This window comes from Terrapene carolina, unplaced genomic scaffold (assembly GCF_002925995.2).
Source record: "Terrapene carolina triunguis isolate 2854851 unplaced genomic scaffold, T_m_triunguis-2.0 Scaffold42, whole genome shotgun sequence".
NCBI lineage: Eukaryota > Metazoa > Chordata > Testudines > Emydidae > Terrapene > Terrapene triunguis.
In genome coordinates, this window is record NW_020664393.1 from 57,981,949 (window position 1) to 58,007,883 (window position 25,935).

A 25,935-nucleotide genomic window follows, 5' to 3' on the forward strand; every position below is an offset into this window, starting at 1 on the left:
CTCTATAAAAATGGGATTGGTTGATCCATGTTCACTGTATCTTATTTTTTTTTAAACCACATGTACTCTGTTTAGGGTGAAAAAAGTTTTCGTTGTAAATACCTGCACTACAAACTAAGCCTATGCCCAGGGGAATCAAGCTAGGATATTTCCACCATCATTACTGAAGTTTCCACACACGAAAACAGATCTATCATACTCATACAGTGTCTTTCAATTATGCCCTCAGTGACACCTTTGTAAATCCACTAATTTCAAGGGGCTTGGATAGGAGTAATTGATTGGAACCATTAAACACTTTGGTTGATGCATGTTATGGAATAGAATTCACAATTAACTCTTAGTGGGATCAGTTCTGCACTTCTAAGAACAGACAGCAATCAAAATGTATTTATCACCAAAATGATCAGCTAACACACGGAATATGCAAAAAGAACAGATCCACTGACCAACAAGCGGCCATTTTTACATAATTCTGTTTCAGAGTTGAAACACACTTTCATGAAAAAGAAACCTGAAGAATATGTTTAGTGACCAAGTTACCTATTTTGTCCATCAGGAGAAAAACATTCAGCAGGAGAAAAAAAAGCATTCTGGTTATCAGCAATTAGAACATTTTCACCATGTGGAAAGTTTATCAGTCTCTACAAACTAATACACAGAAGCCATTTTGCTCTTGAGGAGGATATAAAAGAGAAGAACCAACACAAGTAGGCTTCAAGAAAGAGAACAAGTTAGCATGTACATTAGTGTCAATTAAACTCTCAGACTCTGCTGTGACCTCCCAACCAGTCCTAGTTTGGTTCCTACAGAAATCATCTATCAGATGCACAGATTCCATGGTCTACCAATGCTCCCTCCGTCTTCACCCTAAAAGGGTCGCTCTCCACTTTTCTCTTCAGCACCATCATAAAAGGCTCCTATCAAGGCCATTCATCACCACCCTAGTATCCCCTCAACTAAGGCAATCCCTCTCTTGGCAGCCCAGTTCTCTGCTTTCCAACTAGTACTTCAGCTTTGCATCTAATGTACAATAAAATGTAGTACAATTTCATTTGGTGTAGCACAGGGGTCGGCAACCTTTCAGAAATGGTGTGCCGAGTCTGCATTTATTCACTCTAATTTAAGGTTTCGCGTGCCAGTAATACATTTTAACGTTTTTTAGAAGGTCTCTTTCTATAAGTCTATAATATATAACTAAACTATTGTTGTATGTAAAGTAAATAAGATTTTTAAAATGTTTAAGAAGCTTCATTTAAAATTAAATTAAAATGCAGAGCCCCCCAGACCAGGACCCGGGCAGTGTGAGTGCCACTGAAAATCAGTTGCGTGCCGCCTTCGGCGCGCGTGCCATCGGTTGCCTACCCCTGGTGTAGCACCTTTCATATAAACTGTATCCCAAAATGCTCTACAGCCTTATTTTAAATATATATTAAAATTGATGAACTCAGAAGCAGAACTATTAAGAAGTGAAGCCAAGAGAGAAAACAGATATTTTCAGCTGAAATTTGAAATAAGGAAATCAACAAGGCCAGGAGATTCAACAGCTGTTCCTGACTGCAAGAGCTGCAAAGGATTGTGTTAAAAAAAAAAAAAAAAAGTGTCCAGAGTTATATTAGCAGAAGGAATGGAAGGCAATAGAAAGAAGGATTGTTTAACAAACTGAAGCAAGTCTGCTGCAGTGATCCCTCTAATTTTTCTCACCCATGTGCAGAATGAATTTTGTTATGTGCACCAATATGGAGGTGATGTGTGACACGTCATCTTCATATTGGTGCACATAACAAAATTCATGTGGTGGGGGTGGGGCCGAGGGGTTCGGCGTGTGGGAGGGGGCTCAGGGCTGGGGCAGAGGGTTGAGGTGTGGGCTCTGGGTTGGGGCTGGGGATGAGGGGCTTGGGGTGCAAGAGAGTGCTCCGGGGCTATGGCGGGGAGAGAGGACTCAACCCCAGTTCTCTATCCCCACAGCATCTGCGGGGGTGGGGGCGCGGCAGGTTGGGGGCCGGGCTAGGTTGGGGGAGGGGCAGCTCTTCCCTGGCTGCGGCAGGTCCGGGGCTGGGTTGGGACTGGGGGAGGGACACCCCTCCTCTGGCTGTGGCAGGTCCCGGCTGGGCGGGTTCCCGGAGTGCCTGCGCGGCACTAAATAGGCTGCTGTGCGGCCGCACAGCTTACAGAGAATTTAGGTCTACTGAGGTATTTAAAACGGAAAAGGTAATTTTGAACTGGATCCTAAAATTAATGAGGTAGCATTGGAGTGGTTTTAAGATGGGGATGATATAGCTGAACTTTGTGTGTGTGAGAAGACAAGCAGCTTGTCTGCATATCCTTGATGGGACTTGGTGATGAAAAGAAGCAATCTGCAATAGTCCAAGTAAGAAGAGAGGAAAGCATGGATGCGGACTTCAGTGAAGTTGGACTTTAGGCATTATTGTACATGGGCAATGTTGCTGAAATGTTGAGAAGAATATTCACAAATAACATAGATGCAGGAGGAGTAAATCAGAGATAAGCAAGACGTCAATTATATGTATTGTCTGGTTCAAGTCAAAGAGGCAGATTGATGATCCTCTTATTTAAGAGAAAACACTTATATGTGTAAACATTTAGTTGAATGAAGTTGAGCCACAGCTCAGTATAAGGAGAGAGCGTGCACAAGCAGGAGTCATTTAAAGGTATCAAAAGGTAGACATAGTTGAGTATCATGACTGTAAAGTAGTTAAAGGCTGAAATAAGATGTCTGAGGAGAAAGTAAATGGAAAAAGCAAATTGATAACCAAACTATTGTGAGATACAAAGGAGCAGGAGAGATGGAGCAGTCATCAGCACCCAAAAAAGACTGGTTGTACAAATAACAGTGGATCCAGGACAGGAGGGGAAAAGGGAGGCTCATGTAACTACCATATGAAGGTAATGCTGGGAGACAAAATGATCCACACTGTCAAAGCCTTAACTAAGGTCATGAAGAATGAACAGAGAAAAGGAAATATCAGCAGTAAGGCCGGAGGAACTATAACCAGGTTAAAACCTAAACAGTTATCTCATTCCCAGGAGAGGAGATGGGAGAATGGGAAAAATCTAAGGGGAAAAAGGAGTTCAGAAGAGCTGGCAGTTTATCAAGGAGACAATATTAAAGGAACAACTGCAAACTATCCTGATATGAAGGAAAGATATTAAGAAGCCAATACAGCTGCATCAGGAGCTCTTCAATTACTTGAAAACCAAAAAGGAATCCTACAAGAAATAGAAACATGGACACATTGCCAAGGATGAGTACAAAAGAATAGCACAAGCATGTAGGGACAAAATACAGAAAGGCTAAGGCACAAAATGAGTTACACCTCACAAGGGACATATAAGGCAATAAAAGAGAAAGATGAAAGAAAGTGAAGGTCTACTACGTAGCAGGGAAGAAGAGATAATAATGGACACCACCAAGAAGGCTAAGACGTTTAATGCCTATTTTGTTTCAGTCTTCTCTAAGAAAGAGAATTGTATCCAGACGCTTAATACAATTAATATTAACAAGGGGGGGAGGGGCACAAACCATAGGGAAATGAAAAGTTAAAGAATATTTAGATAAGTCAGATATATTCAAGTGGGCACTATATTCACACTAAGATGCTTAAGCCTTAAAGTAATAGCTGAAGCAATCCCGGAACCATTAGTGATTGTCTTAGAGCGTTCATAGGGTATGTCTACACTGCAATTAGACACTTGCAGCTGGCCCTCATCAGTTGACTCGGGCTCCCGGGACTTGGACTGTGGGGCTGTTTAATTGTGGTATAGACGTTCTGGCTTGAGCTGCAGCCTGAGCTCTGGGACCCTCCAACCTCGCAAGGCCCTAGACTCTGGGTTCCAGCCCAAACCCAGATGTCTACACCGAAATTAAACAGTCCCGCAAGCCAGAGTCAGCTGGCACGGGCCAGCTGCAGGTTTTCAATTGCAGTGGAGACATAACCATAGAGGAAGGGTGAGGTCCCAGAGGACTGGAGAAGGGCAAACATAGTACCTATCTTCAAAAAGGAGAACAAAGAGGACCCAGGTAATAATAGACCAGTCAGACTAACTATGATACCTGGAAAGATACTGGAGCAAATTATTAAACAATTTATAAGCACCTAGAGGATAATAAAGTGATAAGTATTAGCCAACATGGATTTGTCAAGAACAAATCATACCAACCCAACCTAGTTTCCTTCTTTGATAGGGCTAGTGGACGGAGGGGATTTTAGTAAAGCTTTTGACACCATCCCAAATTACAGTCTTATAAGCAAACTAGGGAAATGTGGTCTAGATCAAATTGTTGAAAGGTGGGTGCACAACTGGTTGAAAGACCAAGATATCAGTGGTTTCCTGTCACACTGGGAGGACTTATCTAGTGGGGTCCTACCAGGTGTTTCCTGGTCTAGTACTATTCAATAGTTTCATTAATGAATTGGAGAAAGGAGTGAAGAGGATGCTTATAAAATCTGCAGAAGACACCATGCTAGGAGGGGTTGCAAGCACTTTTGAATTCTAATCCTATCCTCCAAACAATCTGGATAAATTGGATAATTGGTCTGAAACCAACAAGATGAAATTCAATAAAGACAATTCAAAGTACTACACTTAGAAAGGAATAATCAAATGCACAAATACAAAATGGGAAATAATTGGCTAGGCAGTTGTACTGCAGAAAAAGATCTCAGGGTTATAGTGGATCACAAATTGAACACAAGTCAACAATGTGATGCAGCTGTAAAAAGAAGGCTAATGTCATTCTGGGATGCATTAACAGGAGTGTCATACGGAAGACACGGGAGGTAACTGTCCTGCTCTACTCAGCACAGATGAAGCCTCAGACGGACTACTGTGTCCAGTTTTCGGTGCCACACAAAGAAGGATTTGGATAAATTCGAGAGTGTCCAGAGGAAAGCAGCAAAAATGATAAAAGGTTTATAAAACCTGACTTATGAGGAAAGGGTAAAAAAAACTGGCATGTTTTCTTCTTCAGAAAATAAGACTGAGGAATCTGATAACAGTCTTCAAATACGTTATGGGCTGTTATATAAAGGATGGTGATCAACTGTTCTCCATGTCCACTGAAGGTAGGACAAGAAGTAATCAGATTAATCTGCAGCAAGGGAGATTTAGGTTAGATATTAGGAAAAACTCTCTCACTATCAGGGTGGTTAAGTACTAGAATAGGTTACCAAGGGATGTTGTTGAAACTCAGTCATTAGAGGATTTTAATGACAGGTTAGACAAATGCCTGTCATGGATGGTCCAGGTAAACTTGGTCCTGACTCTGTGCAGGGAGAATTTCGAGGTCCCTTTCAACCCTATACTTCTATGGTTCCAAGAGACACACTGAGACAAACAGGAAAGAAGCAAAGAAGAGAAAAGCATACAGAAGAGAAGGAAATGAGGTTGAGGAATAAGAGGGGGAAAAAATTAATAGAGATGGAGAAACGTGGTAATTAGAAGCATCACAGACAAGATGGGCCATAGGAGAGGAAAATATATACAAACCATGAAGTATCATTAATTCTCCCAAATGAAACCCCAGATTATAGAAAAAACTGAGCTAGTGAGCCCCTCAACGATAAAAACTCAGACTCTCAAAATACTGGTGTTCCCCACATTTCATTTGATAATGTACTGGAGGAGAGAAAAGAGGTCCCAACCACAAAATAGAAATGAAAATGACGTTCTGTCATGGCACTACAGGACAGACTTAACACCTTAACTATTAAAGTACATTGATTAAATTGTTCCCGGGATGCAACTTACTAATTAGCCTTCATAAGTCAAATTCACTTCATCCTCAGAGGAACTAACGTTTCAATGACTGCAGACTTGGGAGGAGCTTTCCTGCCCCCAGAACCTTAGAAACATATCTGTTCCTGCAGTGTTCCCAGAACATGCTGGTATGGATAGTGAGTAATCATGCTCAGTTCCAGACTCCTCACCAGTGCTCTGATATTAGACTACAAGGTTGGTTTACAACCTTGGATGGCTAGGATCCTCTATAATGGCTCTAATATTCAAATACATTACATGCCCTAATGGTCCAGTGCTTTACAATGGGAAATCCTGATTGGAGAGTACAAGAATTAGCCAAAAGCAGAAGCAATCACAGGCTGAACTGTCTTGATGCACCCATATGTCTTACTTGTTGCTATATAAGGATAACTGAATCATAAAAGCTCTTGAATAGAAGTTTCCAGAAGAGAGAGAGTGAGAGTGTGTGTGTGTGTGTGTGTGTGTGTGTGTGTGTGTGTGTGTGTGTGAATTAATGAATTAAATTATTACTCACCAACAAGCATCTCAAAGAGAAAAACTCCTACAGACCACCAATCGCACTCCCGTCCATAGCAGCCATCACCTCCTTGTGACTTCAAGACTTCAGGCGATATGTAGTCAGGTGTTCCAACAGCTGTATCACAGCGCACCATACCAGTCTACGTAATTGCAAAAAATTGCAAGTAATAATCCATTTAATTGAAACAATACAATAAACAAAAACAACAAGGAGTCTGGTGGCACCTTAAAGACTAACAGATAGTGCTTCGCCAAAATTAAAATTAACCCATTTATGTTATTTTGAGAAAAACATGTCCCAAAGTAAGTAGTTTGGGAAACATTTAAGGCCTTCAAAAGTTCCTATTCCAGAAGTGCTTTCTGACAAAATGACTATTCCTGGTAACTCCTATTATTTCTTTTTTAAAGTATATCTTTCAAGATTGAAAAAAAAAATTAAAAAGGAAATGTGACTTAGCCTAGGTTCCACCAGTATTAACAAAGCTGAGCATGCATACTATGGGATCAGGCCCACTGAAGTCGATGACTCAAATGACTTCAATGGGCTTTAGATTAGGCCCTAAAAGAGCAGACCAATACAGACAACTTTTTTTTTTGGTTAGGCACTAAGTCCAGTCGGGGGCTGAGTTTTCTGGTCTTGTTTTGTTTTTATTTTAATGCTTGAGACCAATATAAATTAAAGGAAAAGCTATTTTGGAAGAATGGGACGGTTAAGCTCTACAAGAAAATACAATTTTTAAAGCCAAGCACAGGTTTTATCCCTAAAAACACTTGCTAGTACCTCATTAATTTAGCAACATAAAGGCCCTGACTATCCATACTCCTTGCTCCTAGCTGAACAATCAATAAAAGTAGAGTCAATGTCAGGTCTGCTGGCACACTGGTTCAAAGTGATATGAGTTCAACTTCCCTAAATTCAAGCTTCAACTAGGTTTATTCCAGTAAGTCCAGATTTGCTGAGGCCTGCCAAGCTCCCCGCCCACCTCCCGTCCCCCGGAGTTATTTTCTTCTTCGAGTGCTTGTTCATGTCGAATCCAGTCAGGTGACTTCCAAGCTCTACCCCGGAGGTGGAGTCGGCGTTAAGGAATTGGATAATGCTGACTGGAGTACCGCTCTGCCGAAAGCTGCATCATCTCTAGCGTGCTGTGTGATGGCATAGTGAGAGGTGAACGTATGCACTGAGGACCAAGTAGCTGCCCTACAGATTTCCTGTATCGGGACCTGGGCCAGGAACGCAGCTGACGACGCCTGTGCCCTTGTGGAATGAGCCTCCACTTCAGATGTCTATACCACTCATCCTGGAGTACCTTCTGCACTTCAACCAACAAAGCCTGGCAGCGTCATCCAGCAAGGTACACCTTGCTGCTATCTCAGCCTTCCGTCCGGGTACGTCTGGATGCTCCATATTCGCTAACCCTATGGTAGAACGTTTCCTTAAGGGACTGGAACGGATATATCCTCGGGTTAGACAGTCTCTTCCAGCACGGGACATTAACTTGATCCTCTCCAGATTAATGGGATCCCCAATTCGAACCGCTGGTGACTTGCTCCCTTCTCTACTTGTCATGGAAAGTAGCCTTCCTGGTCACCATCACATCAGCCAGGAGAGTATCAGCGTTAAAGGCCCTTACCTCCGATCCATCCTAAACGGTCTTCCACAAGGACAAGGTGCAACTCAGACCTCACACGGCCTTTCTCCCTAAGATAGTGTCACAATTCCATAGTAGTCAAGACATTTTTCTACCTGTCTTCTATCCCAAGCCCCACAACAGTACCCAAGAGCAAAGGCTGCAGACAAAACCAGGAGCCCTTTAAAAAATAAACGTAGCATAAAAAATGGTTACTGACCTTCCATAACTGTTGCTCTTCAAGATGTGTTGCTTACATCCATTCCACATGAGGTGTGTGCACGTCGCGTGCACCATTGCTGGAGATTTTTCCCTCAGTGGTATCCATCGGGTCAGCTCCAGTGCCTTTTGGTGCCCCACGCTTATGAGCCAGTATAAGGGGCGCCGCCAACTCCGCACCTTCTCGGTTTCTTCTTGCCAGTTAACTCTGACAGAAGGGTAGGAGGATGGATGATGGAATGAATATGAGCAATACATCTCAAAGAACAATAGTTACGGAAGGTCAGTAACAGTTTTCTCTTCTTTGAGTGCCGGTTCACGTCCGTTCCACGTTTGGTGACTCACGAGCAGTACCCAAGGCAGTGGGCTCGGAGTTCATGCAGAAGAGGACTGCAACTCTGCTCTCCTGAACCTCACGTCCTCACGAGACTGTTGGGTGATGGCGTTGTGGGATGAGAAGGTATGCATTGATGACCAGGTTGCAGCCCTGCAGATGGATTGGATTGCTTTCAGCAATCGCAAATACAGGAGGTTATCCAGGATGATATTCTCTGGGCTGAAACTGATAGGCCTTTCATCCTCTCTGTGATTGCCACAAAAGAATTGTGTGAATCTGTGGAACAGTTTAGTCCTCTCAAGGTAGAAGGCGAGGAGATGCCTAACATCCAATGAGTGAAGCCACTGATCTTCTGAATTCTTATGAGGCTTCGCCAAGAAGACTGGCAGTAAAATGGCCTGGTTGCGATGGAACAGCAAAATTTTGGCAGGAAGGCTGAATGGGGGTGCAGCTGGACCTTGTTCTGGAAGAACAAGGTGTACGGTGGTTTTAATGTCAGGGCCCTGATTTCAAGAGACCCATCTGGCTGAGGTAAACACTACCAGGAAGGTGACCTTCCTGGAGAGAAGCAACAGAAAGCACAATGCTAGTGGCTCAAAGGGAGGGCCCGTGAGTTTTGATAGGATCAGGTTTAAATCCCATGGGGGGGATCAATTTGCAATCCTGAGGGTAAAGTCTCTCCAATTCCTTAAGAAAGGATGGTCATCTCGTGAGAAAAAAATGACTTACCGCCCACTGGCGGGTGGAAAGTCGAAATTGCTGCTTGATGCACCTTGACAGATGTGAAGGCTAGACCTTGTTGTTTTAGATGGAGAAAGTAATCCAGAACACACTGAAGGGAAGACCGAGTCGGAGAGAGGCCCCATTTGGGACAACCATATTGAGAAATGCTTCCATTTAGTGAGGTAGGTATCCCTAGTGGGCGACTTCCTACTACGCAGAAGGACCTGTCGAACTTGTTCCGAACAGGCTTGTTCCATCAGGTTCAGCCATATAACTTCCATGCAGTCAGGTGAAGGGACCCAAGGTTCAGGTGGAGTACATGGCTGATCTTGTGAGATCAGGTCCAGACAGAGTGGGAGCAGTAGCGGGGGTACTAATCTATGAGCTGAGGGGTGAAAACATTATCTGATAAGTCTAGCAGTGTGCCAAATCAGTGTTCGTGCGGCCATGCCAGGGCTATAAGAATAACTCTCACCATGTCTCGCTTGATTTTCAGAAGCACTTTGTGAATCAGAGGAACTGGTAGAAATGCGTAGAATAAGAGCTCTGTCCATGGAAGCAGGAAGGCATGGGAGCCCAGACTGTGCCCAATGCAGTGAGCAAAACTGATGGCATTTCCAGTTCAGCTTGGCTGCAAACTGGTCAACCTAGAGAGATTCCCCACCTTTGAAAGATGAACCTGATGACCTCTGGGTGAAGGGACCACTCATGGTGAGAGGAGAAATATCTGCTGAGGTAGTCTGCAGGGCATTCTGGGCTTCCAGAAGATGAGAAGCCTTGAGGTGGATGGAGTCCTTCATGCAGAAGTCCCATAGACAGATGGCCTCCTGACACAAGGCGGAGGAGCATGCTCCTTCCTGCTTACTGATGGAGAACATGGCTATGGTGCCGTCAGTACCTGCACTACCTTGCCTGCGATCTGGGGAAGGAACACTTGGCAAGCCAAGCAGACGGCTCCGAGCTTCCAGACATTTATGTGCAAGGAGAGTTCTTACTGGGACCACAAGCCCTGAGTTAATCAAGGTGGGCTCCCCAACCTAGGTCTGAAGCGTCCGAAACTAGAGACACTGATGGCTGGAGGGTGACAAAAGGAACGTCCGCCATTACCATCCAGGGGTCCTTCCACCAGTCAAGGGAGGCAAGGACTGGGGCTCGACAGCAAACACAGAGTCCAAGTAGTGACTGTTCAGAGAGTACATTGAAGCTAACCACGTCTGCAGAGGCCTGAGGCACAGCCTTGCGTGCCATAGCATGTAAGTGTACACGGCCATGTGTCCTAGTAGCTTGAGGAAAACCCAGGCTATTGTGATCAGTTAAGCCATGACCTTGGATGTCAGGTCCGACAAAGTCTGGAATCACGCCCTTGGAAGGAAGGCTCTGGCCTGAGTTGAGTCGAGCACTGCCACGATAAACTCTATTCTCTGTACTGGAATGAGTCGACTTCTGTTTGTTTACCAACAGGCCCAGAGCTTGGAAGGTGGCTTGGACCAGGCTGATGCTTTTCTTTACTTCAGCCTCTGAATGACCCTTGATCAGCCAGTTGTTGAGATATGGGTAGACTTGAACGCCTCGCCTTCTGAAAAAGGCAGCTACCACCGCCATGTCTTTCGTAAAAACTCAGGAGGCTGAGGACTGGCCAAAAGGGAAAATGGTGAATTGGTAAGGAGTCTGGTTTATAATAAATCTGACAAATCTTCTGTGGCCATGGAAGATAGAAATGTGAAAATAAGCGTCCTTCAAGTTGAGGGCCCCTGGATCCAGGGAGGGAATGATTGAGGCCAGGGAGACCATGCGGAACCTTAGTTTCTTGAGATAATTGTTGAGGCGATGCAGGTCCAGGATGGGGAAAAAGCCCCGGGGCCTTTGGGATTAGGAAATATCGTGAGTAATACTTTTTCCCTCTCAATTTTCGAGGTACCTTTTTCCACAGCTCCCACCGGTAAGAGGATCTGCAGCTCCTGGAGTAGGAGTTGCTTGTGAGAAGGGTCACTGAAGAGGGACAGGGATGAGGGGTGGGAGAGAGGAATGGATGAAAACTGCAGGGTATAACCATACACCACTGTACTTAGCACCCAGTGGCCTGATGTGATGTGGGACCATGCCGAACTGAAGTGGGAGTCAGTCCAAAAACACAGGAGGAGCAAGGATCCGAGGCGGAAACTGGTATAGCGCCCTCGGGCACACCTTTTAAAAGCCTGCTTGGGTCCACCAGAGTAGCTATGCGATCCCGGCAGTGAGGTTGAGGTGGATGGGAGCAATTGATGGCGCTTGTAACCTCTGCTCTTTCTTTTGTACAGGTCCTGTCTCAGTGGTGGAGCCGAGAAGTGGGCTGGCTGTTGAAGCCATACCTCTCCAAAGTGGGAGGGAGAAAAGATGGGGTCTGCCACAGGGCTCTGACCAGACCCATTACCGCCTTGTTAATGGGTAGGGCCGCCTTAAATGGTGCTGCTGCATCTAGAAAGTCAATGAGGCTGAGAGAGAATTCCTAGAGCTCCTCAATCTCTAGCCCCAGGTTAGCTGCTACCCGCTTCAGAAACTCCTGATGGGCTCTAAAGTCACCTTGCGGCAGTGAGCCACTCAGTCCCGAGATGTCCTCATCTGGGGAGGAGGAGGAAGAAGCAGCCTCTACTGGAAGGTCAGGGCTGTTTTCTCGTCTTCAGTTTTAATTACCTCCATGTGGCCCACGTCTTGTGCATCAGTACTGGGAGTCGGTGTCCAGTGCCGAGCGGAGTGAAGCGGGATCCCGCCCCTCAGAAGCAACCGAGTATGACAGATGAGAAGACGGACATGGTACGGAGGGAAACCCCCATGGATTTCTGAATGGCTATTGCATAGGCCATTGTCCACCTGGCCAGGTATTGGTGGGGAGACCTGCACTGAGGTCCAGCAGCACATAAGGCAGGTACCAGTGGTGGCTCTTGTGCTGGGTGTAAGGCTCCACCTAAGACTCAGACAATGAGTCCTCCCGAGGTGACCAAGGGGAGTGGTACTCCTCACTTCCGCCATCTGATGCCGAAGGTCCGGAGACCAGTGGCTGAAGCAAGAGGAGTTATTCCAGTAACCATCAGGGGCGGTAAGAAGGAACTGAGTGGGTGTGGGGCCAGTGGCGCCCCGTATACCACCACACAGAGGGTGCTACAGTCGGATATCACTGAGGGAAAAATCTCCAGCAATAGTCCATGCTGTGCGCACGCACCTAACATGGTATGGGTATGAGCAAGCACTTGAAGAAAAACAAGTTAAGGGTTCATATTAAGCAGATCAAATACTATTTTTTACCTTATTTCAATTAAAAGTAAAATGAGGCCCATTATCACATTAAGTTTAGTCTCAGACGACTAAACAAATTTGGCTTACTGCAAGCAAAGTGTCAGTCAGGGTTCTGAATATCTATACAGGGAAAGGATTAGAGAATCTGTTCAGAGAATGGGAACCTGGAAAGCCTTATAGAATTTGTACAATGAAAGATGCAAAGCCCGAAGACATAAGCCACCTAATATGTAGCCTAATAATATCAGTACAGATAGGGTGGTCCAATCGGACATTTACTGCTACAAGGTTCCATTATATTTATTTATTTATTTGGATTTAACATTTAAAAGAACACTTATTCAAAAGCACCCTGAAAATAATTAGACTTACAGTAACAACCTGGCAACATATATAACTAATATAAAAATAAATTAACTCTGCCAGTCAGCAGCCTTACATAATCAAAGTAAGTGTACGTAAGCCATGGCGGTCCCAGGATATTAGAGAGACAAGGTGGGTGAGGTAATATCTTTTAGTGGACCAACTGCTGAAGTTGGTCCATTAAAAGATATTATCTCCACCATCTTGTCTCCCAAATAATCAAATTAAGATAAACAATCCATCTACCTGTGGAATAGAATCACTGTGGCATTAACAAAATGAAGTAACTAAATGATACTAGAAATGAAGACTATTACATTTCTCAATAAGCTTATAAAATACCATATGAGGAAAAAAGACACCAGTATTTCAGAGTACATTTGCAGTTACTATAAAAGGGTATTACTCAAAAATATATTACAAAAAAAAAAATACTGGAGAAAAGAAGTTAAATAGGTTGCAAAGGAAGAAGAACCTATTTTGTACAAGTAATATATGCAAATTCTAGCACAACATAGCAGAAGAAAGCAGTAAAGTAGTATCCTTCAGGCCAAAATAAACTCCTGTTAAGTCAAAGCTGATAAAACAAAGGAACACCAATATTAAAATATTAGAGAAACATTTTAAAATGAAGGGTAATGAACATAACACTTGTGCATTCACACAAAGTTCATGACAACTTACGGTACCTTTGTAGAGTAAAACACAAGGGGGGGGGGAATATGTGTAATTACAGAGTAATTTCACTGTTTACTTTTTACTCTTCACTTAACAAGAACAAAGTGTAAACTGAAAAATACAGAAGATTTTAAAAGTCTGCTTTAAAATGTTATTAGTAGTCCAAATAAGGCTTTTTTTATAGCCATATGAGTTTATCTTGAAACTATCACATTAAAGAATGTGGTCCATTAGGCAGTACATTTTAACATGTGGGCAATGAAAAAATAGAATATTTTGAATACTAGCAATAAGCAGTCCCAATCAGTGCATCACACTTCATTAGTCACTTTACTTTAATCTAAATTTTTAAGTTGAAAACCACTAGGGGGTGCTGTCGGAGCAATTATATATAGTAATGAATGTATGGGACTATGTAAATTGTTGCCTCTTCAGTAACAATTTCATTTATACCAATGTGTCAGTTTATAAACTGCTCCAAGATTACTAATGTTGAAATTAGGAGTTGTCTCATGAGCTGTTCAAACATTTGGCTAAAGAATGAACACACAGAAATTCATAAACATACATGCTCCCAGAAATAACAAAAAGTAGGTCTCTTTCCTTTGTCGCCATCCCAGAATAGTTTATTATGGGCCAATGTTACAAAACACAGAAGGTCCCTTCCTCTACTTAAAATTAGATAACAAGGAATATTCTGACAATTAAGAAGCTCAATTAGCTGAACATTCCTTTATTCCTTATATACCTGAGTAATTTACAATAAAATAAAACCTGAACATACTCTAGCTTCGTGGTAGATAAAATATTTAATTTGCATACTTACTTCATCCATTTTCATACAGGTGCCAAAATCTGCCAACTTCAGATGCCCATGTTTATCCAAAAGCATATTGTCAGGCTTCACATCTCTGTGTATCAAGCCCATGGAGTGAATTGCATCCAAAGCAAGGACAACTTCAGCTGTGTAAAATTTGGCCCATTTTTCAGGCACATCATAATTGCTCATAAGGTTTACAAGATCTCCACCCGGCATATATTCCATTACCATGTACAAGTATCGGTCATCTTGAAAGGCACAAAAGAGCTAAAGCAGAAAAGAAGGAAAATTACTTGAGGGATATTTGAAAAGCAACCATCTTTCTATTATGGTTTCATGAAACTGTTCTTAGATAATCAGAGATTTTCAAGATTGTTGTAAGGCAAGTTCAATTTTTTTTAAAGTTTCTAATAAAGACTTTGCTTAATTTAACAGTAATCTAACATCTGCTAAACTTTAAAACTGCCTTATCTCACAATCTTAAAAAAAACTACTAATTTCTTATTTATTCCATTTATTAAGTGCATCTCATTCTGTTTCTCAGCATGAAACCCAGTCTAATGAGGCATCATTGAAATGTCAGCTCCCTCTGAGATACAAGTACAATTCAGAGTACTGGAAATAGCTAAACAGAGGCTAGTGTCTCTAAAATTGCTTTGAAATTTCATTTCTGTATTATGTTATAGCTCCTAAATATTTACATAATTATTATTTGGAACTCATTACTCCTCTAACATCACTAAGCAAAAGTAGAAATGATAAATGCAGGTTAATGTACTGTGAAGTGGAGATGCATGAAGTGATTAACTGTAATATATACCAAGCTATATTTAATTATTAGTACAGTTAATATTTTAGGTTACTGGTGTATTGAAAGTAAGTTTATTTCTTTACGAATTATTTTAGAGGGTTTCACTGAATGCACTCTAGGACTTTCACCTCTAGATCCCATCCATTTGAAAACAGCCCAAGTAAGGCCATGCCATTACTATGTAATTGGTCAGTGGCCAGTATTAAAATGAGATGGCTGTATTTACCTTTTACATACAGAGAATCACATCTACACACTTGAAAATGTTTCAAATTATAACTATTTAATTCTTAAATTAAAAGTACCAAGAATTTTTTCCTGCATTTAGGTTTTCATTGTTACAGATTATTGAGGTACATGGGTGCATAAATAGATACTTTATACTTAAATCCACTTTCCTCCTCCCTAATATATTCCGTAATGACACAATGCAATGTTTGTGACCTCATCATTGAGCCACATTACAAACACTAATAAAATTAATCTGGCAGAATAGATTAGTAGAAAAAAATTCAGTTCGCTCACACATTTTTTGCAACTGCAATCTGACTCACAATTTTCCCTTTACACAAAAATTATTACAATTTCAAGTAGAGTACACATTTGAGGCTGTTTGAAAATTCCATTTCATTTTATACTGCAGCTGAAGTGATCAAGCTAAAAGTTAGCCTATCAATATGGACAAATATAAACTAAAAAAAAAAAAAAAAATCAGTGATCCTGATTCTCAACTCAGTTACACTGATGTGACTTCTAAATTGAGATCAGAATCTGACCCATTATTTGAATTTATATGCATATTCAAAACTGACCCCAAAATTAAACAGATTTAATTTAAATTTAAAAACGACAGAAAAACACTCCTTACTTGAACCACCCAGGGACTGTTGGCAAAGGCCATGATATCTCTTTCTTCCCAGAAAAAGGCTGAATCCGATCTTTTTATCATCTCAAATTTACTAAGAAGCTTCATTGCATAAACCTTCTGTGATGTTTTATGGCGAACCTGTTGGTTAAAAATGAGGGGGAAATTGTGGTTTTAAACAGACCTTTAAAAAAACAAAGTAAAGCTAATTTCTTACCTGCTAATTGTTTTCTCTGACGTGGCAAGTCCCCTACATCAGGTGGTAACTAATCCAGATTTCTATGTCTGCAATTTCTAGGCAGTCAGGAAATCTGTAACTAGTTGAGAACTTCCAAAGCCAGAGGAAAAAACCTTATACTTACTTCTAGCCATTCTGCCAGAGTCTGTTAATCAAATAGGGTAATTTAGAGGGTGTCTATACTGGAGTCACCATACGAAAGACACTAACAGGCAAGAGTAATTTGTTCTTCACTGATATGCTGACACGTTTATAAACAATGGGTTGGCACAGCAGTGACCTGACCTTTGTCAAGACACTGCCTTTAATGAGACATGGACCAAGCTTGAGATTCAACTGGGAGGTTGGCACTGAGAGAGATTTCTTTTGAAACTGCTCGAGTACAGAACATCCAAATAGTCTAGAGCTCTTAATAAGAATGGAGACAAGATGGAATTTAGCTGAAATGTTCCTCCCTCCCAAAAGACTCACTGGTTTAAGACAGACAACCCCAGGAAGCAGGCATCTAGTCAGATGGATTGCTATGTCAACTGATTGAGACTATTACTGCAACAAAGCACTTGGAGAGAGGTTCCTGAAATTAGTCTTAGAATTTCCTAAAATTTAACCGGAACAGTATCTACTCTAGCAAGAATGCCTGCTAGCAGGAAAAGGGCATGAAAATGACGGACAGATGACAGAGATATAACCATCATCTATACTAGTGACAGCCACATCCTTGAATTAGCACTGCTCAGCTCAAACTTCACAATGCTTTTTGAAAAGGTATCCAGATCTAGAACAGACTAAAAATAAGATGTAATTACTGAAATATATTTTTACTGCAAATTCACACATGTAAATGGTGACACTGAAATCTAGCAATCATTGACAAATCATTTTCATCCACCCATTTAGAACACACATGCCCCACACTGAAAACAACAAAATAAACCAATACGTGAAAGCCATCAGGGCATGTGGAACAGGGGTAGAGGAAAAACATATTTTTACATCTTAAAGCATAATGCTTGCAATCCCTTATACATTTTTATTCTAACAAGTTTAATTGCAGATTTTCAGTATTCATAAATGTCTCTTTTTTAATACTATTGAGCTTTTTGTTTCAATAGTACCTGGGGCAGTGAGTTCAAAGCTTAATTATACATTGTTCAAAAAATATTGCCTTTCATTTTAAAATGTGTTGATTTTTAACTTTATAAGACATCATCTTGTTATTCTACTACAATAAAAGGTAAATAAGAACACCCAACTGACCTTCTTTATAGATTTCATTATTTCATATACCCTTATGTCACAACTTATCTAAACTGTCCCAATATTTCCATGTCTGTAATCATTTTATTTGCCCTTCTCTAGACCTCTTCTACTTCTGTTATATTATTTTTGAAATGGATCAGCAAGAACTGCATTCAAGCATCTCATCTATCAATAATAGTATGGTAACATTACAGTGTTATTGTCTATCCTATTCCTAAAGCAAGCTAGCATTTGTTTACCCTTTTTTTTTAAACCAATACTGAGGAAATGCTTTCATTGAACTATTCACAGTTATACCCTAAACATTTTCCTGAGTTACTGCAATTAATTTAGAACCCAATATTTATGAGTAACTCCATTTGTTCCTTCCAGCGTGTTACTTTACATTTGTCTACATTTAATTTCACCTGCCAGTCTTGCCCAATTGTCTAACTTTGTTGGGATCTTTGGAAGTTCCTCATAACATTAGTCTTGAGTAGCCTAAATTGTGTCATTTGAAATTTTACCATCTCAATGTTCGCCCTCTTTTCCAGTTCATTAAAGTATTAAAACAACATGTCTCACTACAAATCCTTCGGGCAATCCACTTTAGAAACACAAATAGAAATAAATGGTCAATTGAAGGAGACTAATCAGTTCCTCAATCCATTTAGGCTCAAACTGAATAAATGGTCTAAAACTTGTATTACAGGCTAATTGAGAACTTATACCACAAAATCTGGAGTAGTTCTGGAAAACTCTACAGTCGGCAGAGTTTGGACATACAACCCTGTGGAGATATTTGATAATCCCTGTGACATAAAAGAGACTAACTGGCACTTTAAGGACCCACTAAAGGCTTTTAGTTTACTTAAAGGGATGGATTCAGAAATTATGGCACAATATAGTATTGAAGTGAAACAAATATTCAAAGGACAGATGTCTGAATTCTCCTAAAGCTTCTTTTGAGGACTAAAACAGATATCTGAATCATACAGAATACAAATTTATTGCATCTTAGATATATGAATGCATCTCCCTTTTTGGTTTTACAAAAGGGATTCAGCTTTCTTTTACATAGTAAATAACCTAAATTTGTAAAACCAGAATCAGAAGGTTAGAGATTTGATTGGTGTATTCCAGGACAGACTATTTAGTAAAATCAACTAGAAAACTATTGATCAGCTAGTGACCAATTAAGTTATGCAACTAAACATTGTTTATTTTAAGGATGTATCGATTTGCATAACAGCATATGTCTTATGCTCCTATTGATCTCATAGTAAAGTCTTTAAAATGTGCACAGCCTCTTGCCTCGTCTGTAACCATGGAAACCTCAAACAACCACCTCATTCTGAGGAGCTGCAGGCATTACAGTTCCTTGAGACAATAAGCACTAGTTGTAGGAGCAGAAAAATAATCAAGGCACAAGACACTCTGGAAAGCAGCCAAAACATGTCTAGAATCATCATTAGGTATGTGTATACTACGTTCTTGAATACTTGAGCTTTGCGCTGCCTAGACAGGTATGCACATTTTAGGGATCAGCCTCTTACACAGCCTGTTACTAGGCAACAACTTTCCAGATGGTTAGCTCATGGGAACTGTAGATTTAAAAAAATTACCCATATGCGGCAATACCTCTAAAGTATATACAATTTAAGGCATTAAGGAAATGTCCTCACATAAGATTACTTGGAGAACTAATTATTTTCCCATTCCAAATATCAACATCGTGCATAGAACTGTTGAATGCACTGAAAGCTATATTACATAAACCAGAGCTTCCATAAATCCTTTTGCTCAATTGCAGAAGAAATATTGGCACAGAGGCCCTCAGAGAAAAACCTACTCATCGAAGGAATTGGGATAAAGCTGCCTAGGGTCAGCCCTAAGTCATGCCACCAGTTTATGATCCCTAAGCGATCACTCACTACTGGGGAATCAGAGTAGCAGTTCTGGGGTTGGTGTGGCATGCACAGCTGACTTTATGCCAAAGGAAAGTTTACTGCCACTAGAGAAATTCTCTGCTGGCCAGTTACAGACAGAAACCAAATCCTACATAGCACATGTGGAGTGCAAAGCAGTGGGAATGGAGACAAGAATCTGTCTCACTGACTGAGCTGGGGGTGTCAAATTATCAGGTGGCTAAAAACATTTCCTGAGAAAACAGCAGAATACATCCACTATCTCAGTCAGCACTGAGAAACAGAAGTACCTCAAGACAATGAATAACTGTAGCAATGACACATCCATAGATTTGCTGTGTCCTGAGCAGGCCATGTGTGTGAAAGGACCTAGGGGAGATCTTTCTTGTAGTATCAATATGGCCATCAGTGAAGCAACTAATTTAGAGGCATCTAAGATGAAGAATTATCAAGCCATTTCCTCAAAGCAGTGTGTGTGTGTGTGTGTGAGCGTGTATCCCATCCCATCTCCTAGAACTGGAAGGGACCTTGAAAGGTCATTGAGTCCAGCCCCCTGCCTTCACTAACAGGACCAAGTACTGATTTTTTGCTCCAGATCCCTAAGTGGCCCCTACAAGGATTGAACTCACAACCCTGGGTTTAGCAGGCCAATGCTCAAACCACTGAGCTATCCCTCATGTATCCCCCCATGTATGTTCACTGAGGTGCTAACATTTGTCTAGGCACCCGTGAAATTGTCCTGATGCTGTAAACAGCATCCAATTGCACTGAAATGAGATGCCAAAGTTGAAAGGAAACTTATATCAAAACATAGGGGGAAAATCTGTCAAATTTCCTTCATGTTGCCACCATGCACTACAGCTAGTTTCATTCATGTATGCTTTCTTAAAGCATCACAGTTACTCTATAGCCTGGTCCCTGCTTCATTAATGAAATGTAAAACAAATTAATGGTGTCTTAAAAGCCAAGCCTCCCTAAGACACATTCTGCCACCACATAAGAGGTGCACTGAAGACCCTCCCAATCACTATATCAAAAGGTAATCTGCATATTGAGGAAATGATGCGGCTGTTCTAAATAGTCAGCTTTCTCCATGCATCAAATCTAGTACTGATAATGGTGCCAAGTCTTGTCATGGAGAGATAAACTTAAAATCCTAGGGTGCAGAAAGATTTTGAAAGTAACCTAAAATTCGGGTGACCAGACAGCAAATGTGAAAAATTGGGACAGGGGGTGAGGGGTAATAGGAGCCTGTCATAACTATAAAGGGAAGGGTAACAGCTCTCTGTGTACAGAGACTCCAAATCCTTTTACCTGTAAAGGGTTAAGAGGCTCGGGTAACCTGGCTGACACCTGACCCGAAGGACCAATAAGGGGGCAAGATACTTTCAAATCTTGGGGGGGGAAAGGCTTTTGTGTGTGCTCTTTGTTTTAAGGGGTTGTTCGCTCTTGGGACTGAGAGGGACCAGACATCAATCCAGGTTCTCCCCATCTTTCTAAACAAGTCTCTCCTATTTCAAACTTGTAAGTAAAAAGACAGGCAAGGCGTCTTAGATTTACTTTGTTTTCTCAACTTGTAAATGTACTTTTACCAGAGTGCTTATCTTTGTTTTGCTGTACTTTGAACCTAATACAGAGGGGGGTCCTCTGAGCTCTTTAAGTTTGATTACCCTGTAAAGTTATTTTCCATACTGATTTTACAGAGATGATTTTTACCTTTTTCTTTAATTAAAAGCCTTCCTTTTTAAGAACCAGATTGATTTCTCCTTGTTTTAAGATCCAAAGGGGTTTGGATCTGTATTCACCAGGAGTTGGTGAAAGGAGGGTGGGAGGAAGGAGGGGGGATGGTTAATTTCTCCTTGTTTTAAGATCCAAGGGGGTTTGGATCTGTGTTCACCAGGGAATTGGTGAAAGGTTTCTCAAGGCTTCCCAGGGAGGGAATTCTTGTGATGGTGGCAGCGGACCAAAGCTAAGCTGGTAGATAAGCTTAGAAGTTTTCATGCAGGCCCCTACATTTGTACCCTAAAGTTCAAAGTGGGGATACAGCCTTGACAGAGCCTATAAAAGAAAAAGACCCAAAAATCGGGACTGTCCCTATAAAATCGGGACATCTGCTCACCCTACCTAAAATATCACAAGATATGCTGCTGATGCAATAAAGAGGTAAACTTAGTTAAAGCTGCTACAGAGATGGAGCCAGAGTTAGTCTCCTAAAGGAGAAGATTTCAGCTGGTAGAGACAAAAGACACATCTGCTCCTTTTATCTAGGCTAGCATTGAAGCATGCACCCTGCCAGCAGGCAGAGCAGATGCCATAGACAATGCGCTACATGTTTAATGACAACAATTAAGTGGTAGCCCATTTACACACATGTTGACCAGTGTGGTCTTCAGGAACTCCATAAGACTGCATAGATTTAACAGTGAAATTGTGCAATCTGGATCTGGATCTGCTATCCAGAGACACTGACTACCCGAAGGTATGGTAAATGGACCTAACATACTCTGCAACTAGGGGTAGGCCTTTCCCTATTGTGTAGACAGGGGGCTCTTATGGTAAAAGATTATGCCAGTCAGCAATATCACTGGACCATAATCCAGTACTTTGTGATAAGGCACAAGAGAAGAAACACAGGAAACCACTTATATTTGAATTTCAATCAATAAGATTTTCCCCCAAGAGAAAACAATATGCAAAACCACATACTGAATACACATTACCCTCCTTCGCATAAACTATTGGCCATAATCTAAACATACAAAATAGTCACTGCTCCTCACTCAATGTGTAATAAAAGGAATTGGCAGTTGAAGATAGATGCATCCTATTCACCCTTCCATCATGTGACTTCTACATTCTTAGCTTGCTCATCAGCTATTGGTCTCTCTACACCCAAAGCTAGAATCCAAGAGTGGGGTTTTAATACTTTTGGAGTATCAGAAAATTGTTTTTCCAACAAAGTCAGAGATTGAGCCCAGAGCCAATTGGTCTCCCTCTGCAGGAAGGTATTTGTTAATCTATGCACAAGACTAAATGCCACAAAATGTGTTGTCCCCAGCTGAGTAGGCAGAACATGGAAATCGGGGAAACTAATCTGTATTAGCTCTCCTTTTTTGGGGAGCTTTCATATAGGAGCTGCACATTTTGGGGGAGTTGGCTTCCACTTCAGGATGACCCTTCTGCTAGACACGTTAACGTGCCATCTTTTTGGCTTGCTTTAGTACAGAAATATTTATGATGCAGAACGGTATGCACTGTTCGGAGAAAATGTAAATGTTTTGGTTTTGTTGATTTAATTCAGATCTTCAATCTTATTTTACTCATGGTGGAGAAATTAAAAACACTCTCATTGTTCATCTTGGAAAAGAGATAGCAGAGGGGGAATGAGATAGAGGTCTACAAAATCATGAATGATGTGGAGACCATGAATAAAGAAGTGTCGTTTACCCTTTCACATAATACAAGAATCAGAAGTCACCCAATGAAATTAATAGGCAACAAGTTTAAAATAAACAAACAAACAAACATAATTCTTCCCACAACTCACAGTAAACTTGTGAAACTCATTGCCAGGGGATGTTGTGAAGGCCAAAAGTATAACTGAGTTCAAAAAAGAATTAGGTAAATTCATGGAGGACAGATCCATCAATGGCTATTAGCAACGATGCTCAGGGATGCAACCCCATGTTCTGGGTGTCCCTAAACCTCTGACTGGATGACGGAACGGATCGCTGGATAAAGTGCCCTGCTCTGTTTACTCCCTCTGAAGCATCTGGCATAGGCCACGGTCACAAGACAAGATACTAGACTAGATGAACCACTGGTCTCACCCAATGTGGCCATTCTTATGTTATTATGGTGCCCTCTGTTTTTAGAGCCTGCCAAAGCAAATTCCTATCTTGGTTGTAAACTGAACTATACGTTTTAATTATTGTAAATCATCATCCATGACTGTTTGAAAAGACTTATGATAATATTCTGAATGCAGCAGAAAGTGATGGGGCTTAGAGCTCAACAATTTCAACTTGTATTGAACCTTCTGAAGGCAAAATGTCTATGTATGCCCTCATCATGACTAATGTTAGCACAGAGCCACGAATAGTATTTTTCAGTTCATTGCTATTCTAGATTCAGCAATAGGAGCACACAACATTATGGTTTTTATAGATTATACAAGGCTAATAATTACAAAATTGAGTGATTTTTAAAAAATTCAATATATAGAATTCATAGACTTTTTGGCAGCTTATAAACACCCTTATAGTAGAGCAAATCCAAAGTCTAAATTATATCATTTAAAAATAATGACTTGGGATGCATCATTTTAAGTTGGAATGAAATGTATAAAAAGATCTATGTAAATCTGAGTGTGTCAAAATTCCCTCCCTCCACCCCCAACAATTATTTTAGGCCTTCTTCTGGTGCGTTTGCTGAAACCAATGCCAGCTCAAAAACACATGTATTTTTATCTGAACATATTATGAATGTTAACACACATTACAACATTCTTTTCCCTCTTCCTCCTGTCTGATGGAGGAAGGACTGTACTCCACACTAGCCCATTTGCACTCTGGCTTTCTTTGTTAGCCCATGAACCAAGTACATACCTATAGCACCTCTCCTAAGCACTTCCCGTTTCTACGGTCAAGCAAAACAAAAAAAATCTCTATTAGAAGTATTGCAAAATAACACTTGATATGGGAATCGGTAGTGGAAGGCAGACTGAATGGAGGCGTACTGGGAGAGTTTCCTCCTTATAAAATTATTTGCAGCAGCTCCTCTTCTGTCAAGTGGGCCTTAAGATGTAGTTTCTCTTCTTCTACCACTGAGAGCAGACAGATTACTCAATACCAGGGTGCATCTTTAAAGACCTGATGATAGACAGACAGTCATCCCTGCAATGCCTATATTTTGTGGGCTCTCCGTTAACTCTGCTGAAGCCAAGCAGAGCTCACCTAGAGGTAGTGTGTGTAAGAGCTGCACTCTCACATTGTCACATAGGGATGACCTTGCCAAAAAATCACAGCTTTTTCACACTGGCTCACATGAATCACATCCAAACTTGCAAGTTACCCATGAGTAAAGCTGCAATTTAGTCACGGAGATTGTGGAAGTCACGGAATTCGTGACTTCCAGCAGCCTCCATTACTTCAGCTTCAGTGGTCAGGAGCTGCAGGGTCCCCTCGCCACCCGCTGGGGCAGGAAGCTGTGGGGTACCCCCGCCGCCACAGGCAGCGAGGGTACCCCTCAGCTCCTGGCAGCCAGGAAACCCCATCTCCCTGCCGTTAGGGGCGTCGCGGCAGAGGAACCCCAAGCTCCCAGCAGGTGGCAGCAGGGGAACCCCGGAGCTCCCGGCCACCAGAGGTGGCAGACAGTTCTGGGCTGCTGCAGTGGAACCCAAGCTCCTGGCCCCCGTGGGTGAGCTCCCAGCCCCTGCGGGCAGCGGGGGATACCCGGAGCTGCAGGCGACAGGGGTACCCCACAGCCCCCAGCTGCTACAGGCAGCTCCTAGTCCCTGCCGTTGCCCTGCTTGAAGTAGTGTGGGGATCCGCAGATCCCCATTTTGTCATGGATATTTTTAGTAAAAGTTAGAGACAGGTCACTGGCTCCGTGAATTTTTCTGTTTTGCCCGTGACCTGTCCATGACTTTTACTAAAAATATCCGTGACAAAATCTTAGCCTTACCCATGAGTCATGCAAATGTTGTTACAGTTGCTATTTTCTCTCTCCCATTTATCTTCCAAACTATTATTTCACTTTGGAAAGCATTTTAGGCATATTTTGCATGTAAGACACTATCCAAAAAACTTTATTCTATTTAAACTGCGACACAATTTTTTTTAGTTACAGTAATGTTAATGAGGAATCCAGTACCTAATTAAGACAGCAATACATGTATTACTAAGTATAGAGATAGGGGATGAAAACTTTTTCTAATTATTTTAAACCAAGCCAAATGTGTATTTACTGGTCAAGACATATCAAATCTACAATATTTCTCTTTGAAAATTAACCCAGCTTGCTGCAGGAGAAACCAGAAATACAAATAACAAAAGTTGTCACGAACCTTATGTGCGTGCCTTGATTTTTCTTCAACATTCTATTTGTTAAAATACTCTGGATAATTTTCTTGGCTCTGTTTTTATTATTTCACCAGCCTTGGGAACTGCTAGCAGTTTTATAAATGGACTGTAAGTGTCTAATTTCATTGTAGCTTCTCTAAGTATTTCTACATCCTTTCTTGAAGTGTTATTTTGTAACTACTTACAGCAATGCTTCTTGGCAAAGAGCAAACATTCTTTTTTTCCCTCTTTTTCATAGAAAAAAACAACTATCACAAAGCTGTGAAATTTATAGGCACTTTCCAACACAGATCCCAGCTGGTCCTACATCTATTATATTTACAACAAATTTTTAAAATAAGAAGTCTGTGAAAACATATGTATAAAATTTAAAGTAGGTATTTTACATATATTACACACACACACACACACACACACACCTACTTTTAAT

At 41.3% G+C, this 25,935-nt stretch overlaps 1 protein-coding gene across 3 annotated transcripts in view; it reads right to left on the reverse strand.

Moving 5' to 3' along the window:
• ROCK2 (Rho associated coiled-coil containing protein kinase 2) overlaps window positions 1-25,935 on the reverse strand; it is a 153,602-nt gene that overhangs the window by 49,767 nt on the left and 77,900 nt on the right. For all 3 annotated transcript variants that reach the window (XM_024192598.3, XM_024192599.3, XM_024192597.3), the window contains exons 4-6: window positions 16,021-16,158; window positions 14,348-14,608; window positions 6,299-6,443 (exon numbers count right to left, since the gene is read on the reverse strand). In XM_024192598.3, the coding sequence (XP_024048366.2) occupies window positions 6,299-6,443; window positions 14,348-14,608; window positions 16,021-16,158 (544 nt within the window). The remainder of the gene's footprint in view (window positions 1-6,298; window positions 6,444-14,347; window positions 14,609-16,020; window positions 16,159-25,935) is intronic.